We start from the raw sequence: 14,354 nt of genomic DNA, 5'->3' as shown, positions 1-14,354 counted from the left end.
ATGGATTACATTGATAGATTTTCGTATGTTGAACCAGCCCTGCATCTCTGGGATGAAGCCTACTTGATCGTAGTGGATAATTTTTCTAATGTGTTCTTGGATTCTGTTTGCCAGTATTTTATTGAGAATTTTTGCGTCAATGTTCATGAGTGAGATTGGCATGTAATTCTCTTTCTTGGTTGAGTCTTTGTGTGGTTTAGGTATCAGGGTAACTGTAGCTTCATAGAAGGAATTTGGCAGTGACTCTTGTGTTTCTATATTATGAAATACCTTAAGGAGTATAGGTATTAGGTCTTCTTGGAAGTTCTGGTGGAATTCTGCATTGAAACCATCTGGTCCTGGGCTCTTTTTGGTAGGGAGGTTTCTGATAACAGTTTCTAATTCTTCGCGACTAACAGGACGATTTAGAACATTTACCTGGTCCTGGTTTAACTTTGGTATATGGTATTTATCTCAAAAACTGTCTATTTCTTTTACATTTTCCAATTTTGTGGCATACAGGCTTTTGTAGTAAGATCTAATGATTCTCTGAATTTCCTCTGTGTCTGTGGTTATGTCCCCCTTTTCATTTCTGATCTTAATAATTTGCGTGTTCTCCCTCTGCCGTTTGATTAGTTTGGCTAAGGGTTTGTCAATCTTGTTGATTTTCTCCAAGAACCAGCTTCTTGTTTCATTGATTCTTTGGATTGTTTTCTGTGTTTCTATTTTGTTGATTTCTGCCCTCAGTTTGATTATTTCCAGTCTTCTACTTCTCCTAGGTGAGTCTGCTTCTTTTTTTTCCAGAGCTTTCCGGTGTGCTGTTAAGTCACCAATGAGTGCTTTCTCTGTTTTCTTTAAGTGGGCACTTAGTGCTCTGAACTTAACTCTTAGCACTGCTTTCATTGTGTCCCATAGGTTTGAGTAAGCCTTTGCCTTTTTATAGGTGAATTGAGTCCATTGATATTAAGTGATATTAATGACCAGTGGTTGTTAACTTCAGTCATTTTTAGTAGTAGAGTTTGTGTGTTTCCCTTCTTCTAGTTGTGCTGGTGAAGGGTCGCTAGATGCCTGAGTTATTTTGGGTGTTGTTGGACTCCTTGGTTTGTGATTTTCCTTCTATTACTTTCTGCAAGGCTGGATTTGTGGCTGCGTATTGTTTAAATCTGTTTTTGTCCTGGAATATCTTGTTTTCTCCATCAATGGTGAATGCAAGCTTTGCTGGGTATAGTAGTCTAGGCTTGCATCCATGTTCCCTTAGTGTCTGTAGCACATCTATCCAAGCTCTTCTGGCTTTCATGGTTTCCATTGAGAAATCAGGTGTAATTCTGATAGGTTTCCCTTTATATGTTACTTGACCTTTTTCCTTTGCAGCTCTTAATATCTGTTCTTTATTCTGTATGTTTTGTGTTTTGATTATTATATGGCATGGGGATGCTTTCTTTTGATCCAGTCTATTTGGTGTTCTGTAGGCTTCTTGTACCTTCATAGGAACATCCTTCTTTAGGTTGGGGAAGTTTTCTTCTATAATTTTGTTGAATATGTTTTCTGGGCCTTTGAGTTGTAATTCTTCTCCTTCTTCTACCCCAATTATTCTTAGGTTTGGTCTTTTCATGGTGTCCCAGATTTCCTGAATGTTTTGTGTTAAGAATTTGTTAGATTTGTTTAGTTCTTTAATCTGTGAGGTTATTTCCTCTATAGTATCTTCAGAGTCTGAGATTCTTTCTTCCATCTCTTGTATTCGGTTGGAAATACTTGTCTCTGAAGTTTCTGTTCGTTTACTCAGAGTTTCCATTTCCAGTCGTCCCTCAGATTGTGTTTTCTTCAATACCTCCATTTCATTTATCAGGTCTTGTACTGTTTCCCTTACCTGTTTGATTGCTTTTTCTTGTTTTTCTTGTTTTTCTTGGGTATCTTTGAGAGATTTATTTATTTCGTCTACCTTTTTGTTTGTCATCTCCATTTCTTTATGGCAGTTTTTTACCTCCTGTTTAATGTCCTCTATTATTTTCATAAAGTACAGTTTAAGGTCGGTTTCTTCTATATCTTCTGGGGTAGGGTGTTCAATTCTTGTTGTTTCGGGATGTCTGGATTGTGGTGATGTCATGTTGCCTTTCATGTTGTTGGAGGAGCTCCTGCATTGGTGCCTGCCCATCTCTTCCTTCAAAAGGAGCCCGGAGGCGTTTGGTGTCCTAGACCAATCTTTGCTGTGACTGAAACTGGTTGGATCTCCCCAGTGCCAGAGGAGGACCTATTCCTTGCGTCACAATCTGAAGAAGCCCGCACTCCCTTGCAGGAATCCTCAGACCTGCCTGGAGGCCAGAGTCTGATTCCTCTGGGTGGATGGCCTTAGAACAGGAGCAGGTCACCAGTTCAGGTGGAACTGAACTGCTGGAATACCACACAGCGAACCTGGCAGCACAATCTGAAGAAGCCCGCACCCCTCCGCAGGAATCCTCACACCTGCCTGGAGGCCAGAGTCTGACCCCTTTGGGTGGATGGCCTTAGAACAGGAGCAGGACACCTGAGAACACTAGGGAAAGCTTGGGAGACACAGGGACGGGAGAAACAGACACAAGCCTGCAGAGGGAAGTGGGGGGAGGGGGTCTGTGCTCTCTTCCAGGGCAGGTTGCCCCAGGGTCCACATTCACTCACCAGTTCAGATGGAATGTCAGTGCACAGGGTCAGGGATTCCAGGCAGCCCAGGGTCGCAGCCCAGACAAAAGGGCCAAGGTGGGGGCAGGGTGGGATGGAATATCACACAGCGAACCTGGCAGCACAATCTGAAGGAGCCCGCACCCCTCCGCAGGAATCCTCAGACCTGCCTGGAGGCCAGAGTCTGACCCCTTTGGGTGAATGGCCTTAGAACTGGAGCACAACTGAGAACAACTAAGAAAATATCACTGGTGCTACTGTGTTGAGAGGTCAGTGAGATATGAAAGTGCATCTCCATAAGTCGTCATCAGGACTGCGGTGTCCCAAAGAATGATGGATCCTCTGGCAGACTGTCAGGTCCCCTTGCAGGCCTAGCAGCTCTCAGACAAAGGCCTACCTTGCCCCGGGCAGTCATATGAAGAAGGGGACCTCCCACCGGCCTGGGTGCACTCAATTCCAGGTCCCCAGAGCCCAAACAGGGTGAGCTGTGGGATTTTGTGGCCCCAAAGATGGGAGGATGAGGCAGGGGGAGGGGGGGGAGGATTTGGGTGCAAGCTGGGAAGGGTCAAGAAGAGAGAGGCGGTATCCGGGGAGAATAACCCCTGCAGGAAGAGCAGGAAGTGTGCTGGTGGCAGGGGGAGTTGTGGAATGTCGGTGGTCCCTCTCAGGGCAGCTGCCGCGGTTCGGGCACTCACTCCTCACTCACCCCAAAGAATGATGGATCTTCTGGCAGACTGTCAGGTCCGCTTGCAGGCCAAGCAGCTCTCAGACAAAGCGAGTTTATCCTTTTAAACTGACTAAAACTCTCAGCTGTCAAGCTGCATCAGAGATCTTTGAGAAGGATAAAATTTTTCTTGAGTTATTGAATAAAAATGACAGAGAAGTTACTTGATTGATACCTAGACCTACTCCTCAGGGTTCTCCATTGTCACTGAGGGTCACATTTGCCTTTTTCTTTAGCCTGCCATGCTCCAGAAGATCCTGTTGGCTAAGGAATCTGTAGGAAGAGAAGCCTATCTTGATCTGATCAGCTAGGCTGTCAACTCCAGCGATTCTGCCCAGGTCTGGAGATCTTCAATTTAGATAAAAGGCAGTTTTTCCCAGTGTCAGCACTTGGCAATTGAAGTGAATTGTGAGTGGACTTTGTTTATGTCCATTTGTCTTCTGTCTTCTTTGGAAGAAATAGAGAGCTGCTGCTAGAAGCCAACCTGTCTCTTTTCATTATGAAATATTAATATTTAAATAATTAAATACTTAAAATCTATATTCCCCAGATCTTTGAGCAGTTGAGGGCTTTTTTTAACCAGGAATAACTATAGAATAGACTCTGCCTGGAGAGCTGGGTCCAAGGTTGACTATATTGGCTTTCAACTTAACAGGTAAGATTTACAGAAGAAAAAACTGCTTGCAATAGAAGGTTAACAGCAGAATAGATAATAGTAGAGAACAGTTTAATGTATTTTAAGCCAGGGTTGGACTATATATATATATATATATTTATATATATATATATAAATTTTGTAAGGCACTTAAAAGTACATACCAATTTAAAATATGAAACTTATTGCTTTATTAGTCTGGAATGAGATATAATGGGCAGACAATTATAACATTTAACTGTACACATAGGTGCATTTAAGTTTCTTGTATGCACACACACACACACACACACACACACACACACACACACAGAGTGAACAGGAATTGTGCAAAGTGGATGCTCTTTGTGGACCCTACCAGATGCATGCCACTATGCAAAACACACACTTAACAGATTCAAAACTGGGGAACCAGGCTGAGGATACCTCAATAAAGAGGGTGGGACTTAGTCACCTGACTTGCTCTCAGTTAAGATGGTGGTGAAGTCACCTAACCTCAGTTAAGATGGTGGTAATGTCACCTTACCTCTGTCAAAATGGCCACAGTCACATTTCATATGGATAAACCAAGTTTTTTTTGAGCCATGGGAATTTTAACAAGAGAGATCTAGAGGCCTGATCTGCCCTGTTGCTGAGATACCATGCCACAAGCCACAGTGGAGAGAAAAGGATGGGATTGAGAAGAACTCTCTCATGGATCTGACCAATTTTCTAGTCAGTGGCAGTGGTGGCAGGGACAGTTTAAGGAAAAGTGGAGCTGGCAGGACACCAGCAAAGGACTGATAGTTTGAGGGTTTATATTGGTGTGTGGGGTCCTTCTGTCCATGTGCAGTTTTCATTGGTTAATGAAAAAAGAAACTACTCTGCCCTGTTGTTAGCACAGAACTTAGGTAGACAGGGAAGATGGAACTAATTTCTGAGAGGAAGAAAGCAGAGTCAAGGAAAGATGCCATGGATCCACCAGAAACAGACACTGGGAATTTTCCCCAGTAATCCACTGTCATATGGTGATACACAGTTTAATAGAAATGGGTTAAATTAATATGTAGAAGTTGGCCAGTAAGAGGCTAGTAGAGCTAATAGGCCCATCACTGACTTAATTAATAGTTTCTAGTTGGTTATTTCAGGGCTATGCTAGCCACATGGCCAGAATGAACAAGCAGCCAGGCTTTCCTTACAACATTATACTATAGCTGAAAATATGAAAACCAACAAAAACACTGCAGGGTCTATAGAAGAGCTTCCTCTCTCTATAGGTGTGGTGTGAAATGGCAGCAAACACAGCAGGGCCTGTAGAAGATTATCCTCTTTCTACAGGTGGAGTTTTAAAGCCTGACTCACTCCAGTCCAGGGGACTCAGAAGCCAGAGAAATTATATGCCACTTTGAGCTGTCTCCCATGGCAAGGACCACCTATAAGTTGTCCAAAACAAAAGAAAGAGAAAGGAGAAAGAAAAAGTCATGAGACACTGAGTCCCAAATAATATGTACCTTACAGTGTGTGTAGTGCTAGCATGGGCAAACCAACCCTGGGTTGTCTGGTCACGTTTTTAGTTATGTAAAGCAGCCAGAGATGAATGATAGTGAAAGGCTCTACCATAGTCTTGAAGGCTGTGGTTGGAGGCTGGAAGGGGAAAAGTCATCACTGAAGCTGCTGGTGTGCATAGAGGTCAGCATTGAGGCAGATAGAATGCAGGCAGAACTGTTGTAATGAAATCTGGTTCCCAAGCCCAGGGTTCCACATATCATGCAAGTGGCCAGAAGGGAACATGGAGAGCCTGGCTGAGTCACAAGCAATAATGTTATAGTTTCTGTTCCCTGAGAGGTGGCAGTGGGCAGTGGGCATGAGACCATGGTGGCCTACGAAGGCAGTCATTCCAAAGCAGGGAGCTGAGTGGAGGGTGAGAGACTGAGACAGATAGGCACGTCATTCAAAGTGAGGTTGGATATTTATTTAGTGGGTTATGGAAGGGAAGGAGAAATGGGAGAAGGGGAAAGCAGAATGAGCAGAGAGAGGCAGATAAAAAGAGAGAGAACCAGAGAGAGAGATAGAGGAGTAGGGGGGAGGGGAGAAGTGGGGAGAAGGAAAAGAGAGGCGAAAGCATCTCTTTGGGAGAGAGATTGAAAAAGAAGGTACTCAGCCTGGAAAGCAAAAATCAGTTTTCCTCAGTAGAAGGGGGAGGGAGAGGGTGGAGTCTGTATCCTAAAGAGATAGGAAGGACCATTACAGGATGTATCTCTATATGGTAGAAAATGATAGAGAAGCACTCTGAATACCTTCCTCTGGGATCTGTATATAGACATGCATGTTCTTGGGTACACTAAACTGTATATCTGTGTACCTACTTTACAAATACAAAAACACAATACCTATACCCTCAGACATACACTAGTCCTTTTAAAGATTTTTGAATGGAATTTTCCCAGAAAATACTACATGTCAAAAGCAAGCAAACAAACAAACACACAAGCAAACAACAAGAACAAAGTCAGTAAGTGTTGCAGCAAAATTCTAACTAAGTGTGTGGGAATAGACAAAACCTACAAAGAATTTCTTTTAAAGCAATTGGAATCTATTACTTGAATGTGGACTCTGCCACTGGGGACTGAAACCCACCACAGCAGTATTTACTGGCAAAATGTAAAAGATTAACTTTGGGATGGATCACCAATAACTACATTACACATGAAATTTTTTACTAGACTCAACAGGTTCATGTTGGTCATCAACAAGAAACTTTTCCAATATCATTGTCTGTAAGCATTAAGATCAGTCTGCTTGGAAACAGTATTTACTGCACACTATTTTTCTCAGATTACCCTGAGATTTGGCAACAGGTAAGCCATGACTGCTTACATAGCCTTTCACTGCCTGTGGCCTGATGGAAAGAGTATTCCTTAGAGGATCAAATTGTCCATGGAGAACTTTATGTCCATCTATCTAAAGGTTCCTGGGGGTCCTAAGTATTCTACACAGGCTTTCCTTATTTTGGATTTGCCCTGACCTGCATATCCTCCCATGGATAGGCTTGTCTCTGAGGTAACACAGTAGCAGATTTTGACAGCATGTACCTGTTACAGAGCTCTTGAATAACGGGAGGACAACCAGGAACCAAATAACAGACCTCCTTTAAGTAGTCAGGTTCTATTGTCTAAATTATTCAAAGTTACCCAGACCATATTTTAGTATTTCATTCCTTTTCCATGTTTTGATACCTGGAATCAAATTCAAATCCTTCATATTGCTGTCACAATCCCAAACCCACTGACCCATCACAGTGATCCTAATTATATCAACCATAAGACATAACATTCCATTCTTTGTGTCCATAGGATCAAAGGCATTTTCAATTAAAAAAAAGTTCTCTCCATTTCTAACATTTTTCATAATTTTAAAAGTACCAAGATAATAAAAAATTCTAGCATCTCTGGAGACTTGGCACAGTGTGGCAAGCATCAGCTTTTTAAATGTAAAATGAGATTCACACTTTTAATAACTTATAGTGAAGTGAAATTATTTTAATTGTAAATGTGATGATTCTGAATACAGAAAGGAATGTTGAGAGCACAGGTAGACCTAAACCTTCAGGGTAAACTCTGCATACTGCAGCTCTGTATCTGTCATCTAAAATGTGATGGAGTTGCTTTTGTTTCAAAAGGTTTGAGAAGCCTCAATGTTTCGTGGTGACTATTGGAATCAGCATCAATTCAGAAATGGTGTCCAATAGATCCCATAAAGTCTAATTGTTTTTGCTTCCTCAGTGTACAGCTACCCTTATAAAATATCTTAGATCTCTCTGAAGAAGGCCTGGAGAAAGGCTAAGTGTAAAACTCTTAGGTATTTTATTAAGGTCTTTCCTCAGGAAACTGGCTCTCCTTTCTTTATTCAACGGGTTCTTGGTCTGCAAACTGGCTGAAGTCTGGATATTGGTTAATGAGTTGAGATCTCCTTTTGCCACAGTCCAGTGGAAAGTTTTCTTCTATTAAATAGTAGTTTTCTTGATATATATGTCAAATAAATGGTCAATAGCTTTATAACTATTTCATGTCTGGAAACATCATGATTATTTAGCCAGGACTAAAGATCCATACAAATAATGTCACCACTAAATTCACCTTTTCTGTTGCTGAAAATTATGGTACAGGTTATTATGAACATTGTTTTGTCTATACTGCCCATTACAATATATGCACTCACCTTTCTGGGCAAATCAGTGCTATCACCAGACCCTATATACTTTGGTGCCCAATTAAACACATTGCATTTAATTCATCCAACTGAACAACAGAGTCTCCAACCCTGCTCTCTCAAAACCTTTAGTCATACAGGATCAGTGTCATTTGGGTCACTTCATTGTCAAGGATGAGGTTTTGCAGAGTGAATTCACTCTAGCATTAAAATTTCCATGATCCTTAAAAAACCTACAACAAGCCTAAGCCAATGGATAGCAGACATCTCCAATGACTTTTAACTATGCAATTTTTGGACTAATGATTCAATCAATTACTGAAACAAACTTGTGAGAAACTTTTTAAAGCTAGGAGAGTCATCATATTTAGCATTAAATTACCACTTAGAGTTTCCATATCAGGAAACTCATTCAGATCCAATTTTAAGTTCCTTCTGCCATTATAACACATGTTTAAATTCATTCCTACATGTATTCCTCAGACTTATGCTTGAATGAGTTTGCAAACTCTTTAGCTCTTTAGTAGTATATCATACTTCTGCATGGACTACAGTGTCTACTGCCCTTCCAGGAGCCTGCTTTGCTTTATGTCTGGTAAGAGGTGTAGAGGCAATTATTTTGGCACTGAGGGAAATCAGTGTTGTCTTCCCTGGCATTTCTTTCAGAGAAACTCACTGCTAGTTTAGCAAACAATGACAATTTAATTCCTCAGTCAAAGGCATAAATGCCAGCATGTCCTGTGTGAGGATGTGAGTGCATATTCTACTGATGATGGAAAGACAACTGCTCCAGGTGAGATATATCCTTGAGATTATATGAGTTCATTCATATCCCAAGATACTGGGTCTCATTCTTACCAAATAATGATCTTATTTTAATAATTAACACATTCTCAGGCCATGACTTGAATTTTTGCTATATTTCAGGTAACCTTAGAATGAAAGAATTAATTTGATTTTTTAACATAAGTTCTCTTGCTACTCAAATGAACATTTTCTTCCAGGGCTAGGTTTGATACCTTTAACATATCTATGTCATCTGGAGCTATGCAGTTTTACCACTGGATTCATTCATTTTCTTTGTCAATATATTCAGAGTTACTAAGAACAACTTACCATCATCATCATTTTCCATATTTTTCAAAATGTTTAAAAAATTTTATATATACTGTAAGCAAAACATTTTCCCCTCACAACTATTGAATCAAGATAATCAAATGCATTGGTGTCTTTGTACTCTTGTAGCATGGGATTTTGTTTCTCTCTGAGCTACCATGAGAGGTCAGTAATTAGAGTGGTTTCAGTAATTATAGGGGTAGAAAATTGGAAAGTCTCTTCCAAACACTCCAACAAATTATCCTCATATTTCTATTGCTCTTGGACAACCTCTAATAATAAAAGGTTCATTGGACAAGGTACTCTAGAAGATCAGGACTTATATGACATATATTAATATATGATTAAATGATTATATGACTTATATCTATCTATTTGTCTATCTGTCTATCTATCTATCTATCATCTATCTATCTATCTATCTATCTATCTATCTATCTATCTATCTATCTATCTAGGTGATGTAGTATAATGATTTTAATGTTGTCTTCAACTAGTCCAACAAGTACTTTTCTCACAGAATGTTCATAAATCTTGTAGGTATTAAGTCAAAAAGACTGCATGACACAGTATGTTTTCAGTATGTGTTGAAATCCTGAAGAAGTAAGCTGTAATGTAAGTGAAGGTGTGGACTTGATAGAGTAAGTAGACAAGAAATCAAAGTTATTTGTATGTGTTTTACATAGGCCCCATCACAAAGAGCAGTCCAGATCATCACAAGATGTCTGTAGTAAAGTTGTATCTTCCACCATAGAAGATCTAGAATAGAAATTGGTCTGTGCACTCCAAACATTTAATTAAGAAAATAATCCCCCACATATATGTGCAGTCCTTTGAGTTTTAGTCAATTCCAGATGTTAACAAGTTGATAAACTATAATGGGTTTCACAGGGTACTAATAAGTAACAGTAGTTATTTGATGCATGACTTAGTTAGAAACTAATTCTAAATACTTCCCTCTAGAATTTCATGTGTGCTCTTTGGAACCTAATAATTACTCAGAACCATTCACCTAGCCCTAGTAGTTATGGAAACATAAGAATGTGTATAGTTACTTATTTTTCTGAAGATCTGCAGTTGTTAACATGTGGACTTGCTATAAGAGAGATAAAAAGGTAAGAATTTTATATTTTCCCAGTTGTTTTTATTGATCACCTTCACTATACTAGGACAGAAAATGCCAAAGAAGGCCTGTGACACACCTACTGATTAAGGTATTTTTGTAGATGTTTTCCATTTGAGTAAATCCTGCTGGACATCAAAATTGATAGGAAGACCCAAGTGAATAAGTCTCCAGGGACTGTACTGCCCATCTATTTGAATTTTGAAAATGGAAATTAGTGTCTCTGATATTTCCCTATGTACAAAATGAGAATAATAATTGTTTTGGTATCATGGGAGGGTTACTAATATCCTGAAATGTTTAAAGTATGCTCTAAGTAAAACAAATTCTGTGAATTCAAAGGTTTGTGAGAAACCCCCACCAGTCAACAAGACATTTTTCTAAGCAGAAACATGTGCCTAACTGAACTTCTTCCACTCAGGTGCTTCACCATTTCTTGTGACTACCTCTCTGAACAGTATTTCTAGTCCAAACGAGGAAGACTTGTGATATTGTCATCTTCCAAATGGATCACTTCACGGCTAACACAAAAAGGTAACAATATAACATATGCTATATGAAGGCTATCTACTTGGTTCTTTACAAAAAGTTTGTTTCTACTCTTGTGGTTCAGACAAGGGCAGCATCACATTCTGGCAAAAATCCACTACAAAAACTTGAGCACACTTCTCTGTGGAACAATCATTAAAGGTATTTACAATTGTTCTGTTTGCCAAAAAGGATGCAGTCAGCATCACCTTAAATTGTACTGCAAATTAGTATTTCAACTCTTAGTCCAAGTATTGAAATTACTAGCCAACACTGGAAAACGGTGGTCTTTGAAGGATGCCTTAAAATTACTACCCAAAATATCTTACAATGGAAACTTCTGCCACAGTCATAGATTTTAAGGCTGTGTATGCATACTTAACTTGTGTGTAGACCCCATCTATATCACTTCAATATAATTTTGAGATAGCACAGGCAAGGTATGAGTACACAATACTCTGTATACCATGACTCATTCTTCTTTCTGCCCTTCCTTTATTTTCCTGGATTGACACTACTTGTTCCATTTCTTCTCCAGATTTTCACAGGTGAAGGAGTGGATTTTCAGACTGACTGGCTTCCTTTGCAGCCTCTTATCTTCAGGGTTTGGAATAATCCTCGCAAGCAGTCGATACTGGCGCCTTTGGGAATTCAACAGTAAGGTTGTTCAGTTGGTGTACTTCGGACTCTGGGAAGCTTATTACCATCAGGAGTTTAACGTCTCTGGTTCTGTGACCAGGATTCTGGTGCATAGCCCTATCAATGCGACCTGGACCATTTCACCTGAATTTCGATGTGCACAGAGCTTGATCTTACTGGCTATGTTGATAAAACCTGTTGTGGTGATTTTTAGCTCAGCAATCATTAAGGTCCGAATTATCAAAGCTTCAGTCCCTGATATTGAGATACTCTGCTACAAGTTCTGTGTCTTAATTCTGGTTCTCAGCAGCCTTTGTACAGTTCTTTCTGTGACTTGGAACCATGTAACAGATCTTTATGGCAAAACCACTCTTGATTTTCCAACCACTTTTCCTGTTAACAAAGTAGCTCTTATGAAGAAACATCACACTCATGTGTTCTCCCTAGGGGTCATGACTACTGCTCTGTCACTCCTTGCTATAATTATGTTTCTCTTTGAAATAAGGTCATTGAAACTACAGAGTAACCCAAATGTCCAGCATGTTTCTAAACAGGCTGATCAAAAGATCTGAAATCAGAGATATGGCCTTGACAAATGTGCCATGTAACTCACTGCTCAAATTTCCTACAACCACATTGATGTTCTTGCAATATTTTACTTATTTCAAATAAAATACCACTTTGATTTGGGGAATGTGTCTCAAGTTTGTATCTTCCTCTACCTACTGAATGTGTTCCCTTCTTTAAAGGTAGTCAGATGCCAAACTCTGCATGAAATATATGTTTTCAGATAGTGCCAACTCCCTATGGCAAGAAAGGGTACTGATGAAATGAGAATGGCATAAATCAAAGAACCAACCCTAAGGTGAGATCTTTGTTGTTAAAATAAATACAACACACAGGAACATAAGCATGTATCAGGTAAGCCTTCATGTGTATGGAGAGCAGAACAGTATTTCTGACTCTTAGTAGTAATGATGGGTCTGCTTTCTTGGAAGCAGGACAGTCAGATGTGCACTGACAATGCTTCTACCTTTGATGTCTTCTGCCCTGGTATGAATATTGGTATACACAGGCACTTCTAGTCTTCTATGATGAGCAAGGGAATCACTGTATAGAACAACCTGGTAGGATAGGGGCACAATTAAGTAGTGTAGATGATCTCTGAGGGTTAGAGGATTCTACTGAATATGGCTAAACTGCTGATAATGCCCTGGACCCATTCCATCCCAAAGAAAACTCACATGCACCAACTGAAACAAAGAAATATTGTCTCCAGAATGGAGAGATGGAAGAGAGAGCTGGTGTCTGAAATTTAGCATCTGTATTTCTAGGACAGCTTCTGAATCATTATGTTGTTCCTGGTTGTAAGTGAAAAACAGTGTTTCTCTATTGAGCATCCCAACCCATGTATTTTCACTTTGGTCCTCTCCTGTAGCTGAACCCTAATGCTTTCTTTGGAGGAGAGTGTGATAAAGAATGATGTCTGTGTTTCAGACACCAGGAGGCAGGTAAAAGGCATACAGCAGACTCATTTATTTAACAATGGGGGGTATTCATATACTCCCAGCACTGAGGCATTCTGATCTGTTGATATCACGTGGTCACTGCTCACTGGCTGGGCAAGATCAGGATTTCTGATAGCTCCTATTTACAGATTCTCAGGTAGTATTGTGTGGTTGCTCCTCATTTGCTAGGCATGATCAAGACCTCTGACAGCACCTGGCATACTTCATTTTAGCTCCTTTTTGGCATGGTAGACCTTCACTTCCTACTATCTCCCCCATTTTCTTTACTGCATGCATGATCAGAGGGATCCAGAACTCTTTGCTCAGGCCTTGTTGACCATGCTTAAGGAGAGTGCAATAACAAAACTGTGCCTATCGTAGGTTGTCATGACAAACATTACCTGTCATTGACAACCAGGAGACATTTGAATAGCATAAGAATTCACAATACCAATTGCCAACTAATGCATATGTGAACATCCAGGAGGGATCAAATAGCTTTTTTTATATTATGAAAAATCTTTTCTAAAACATAAATTGTCAAATCTATAGCCTCTTCCCCTTAAAAAATCAATTTATTGCTGTGCAATGAGAGCAAGAAAAGGGAGGATATACATACCAAATCTGGGTTATCCCCACCTTTGTGAAAGCAAGCTGATCCATGGTCAGATGCACATCTCTTACCAGGACGCACATTGGCATTATGGCACTCTGATGAAAAACACAAGAATAGCTTTCCCATAGATTAGCAGGGAGCTGGTGACTGGCAGTGTAGTGAGGTAGCATTTCTATCACCATGGCCATGGGTTTGCTCCTTGGCAGAAATGTCCAGTACTTGCAAGCCTGGCTGAGCCCCTTGACATCAAAACTGACAAAGTTAATACGAAAAAGTACCTATATTAAAGCCAGATAAGGAATTCTCCTAGCCTCTTGTGAGATTGTCCTGGCTAACAAGTCTTTAAGATCTCTGTTTGTCTTCTCCACAATGTCTGGTCCCTGCAGACTGCAAGGAATGCTAGTATATGGAAAATCTTCCAGAACCCCAGAAAGTTACTGAAATCTTAAGAGGCATAGGCAGCTCCATTATCAGTCTTGTTTGTTTGTTTGTTTGAAACAGGGCTTCAGTGTAGCTTTGGAGCCTTCCTAGAACTAACTCTTGTAGACCAGTTTGGCCTTGAACTCACAGCTCACAGAGATCTGCCTGCCTCTGCCTCCCGAGTACTGGGATTAAAGTCATGTGCC

At 40.2% G+C, this 14,354-nt stretch overlaps 1 protein-coding gene across 1 annotated transcript; it reads left to right on the top strand.

Moving 5' to 3' along the window:
* The first annotated feature begins 10,942 nt into the window (after positions 1-10,942).
* Positions 10,943-12,176, top strand: LOC119805758. Its single transcript, XM_038317596.1, has 2 exons — positions 10,943-10,971; positions 11,504-12,176. Exons 1-2 carry the CDS (start codon positions 10,943-10,945, stop codon positions 12,174-12,176), a joined length of 702 nt encoding a protein of 233 aa, XP_038173524.1.
* Positions 12,177-14,354: the final 2,178 nt, after the last annotated feature.

The sequence above is a fragment of the Arvicola amphibius genome, unplaced genomic scaffold (assembly GCF_903992535.2).
Source record: "Arvicola amphibius unplaced genomic scaffold, mArvAmp1.2, whole genome shotgun sequence".
Lineage (NCBI taxonomy): Eukaryota > Metazoa > Chordata > Mammalia > Rodentia > Cricetidae > Arvicola > Arvicola amphibius.
Note: the sequence above shows the minus strand (reverse complement) of the source record. Positions and strands in the feature narration are given on the sequence as shown.

Excerpts from the sequence above, each read along its gene's own strand:
- LOC119805758 (XM_038317596.1), top strand. The coding sequence starts at position 10,943 with ATGGATCACTTCACGGCTAACACAAAAAG. Across the intron at positions 10,972-11,503 it reads TTCACGGCTAACACAAAAAG|ATTTTCACAGGTGAAGGAGT; the intron begins GTAACAATATAA and ends TTTCTTCTCCAG.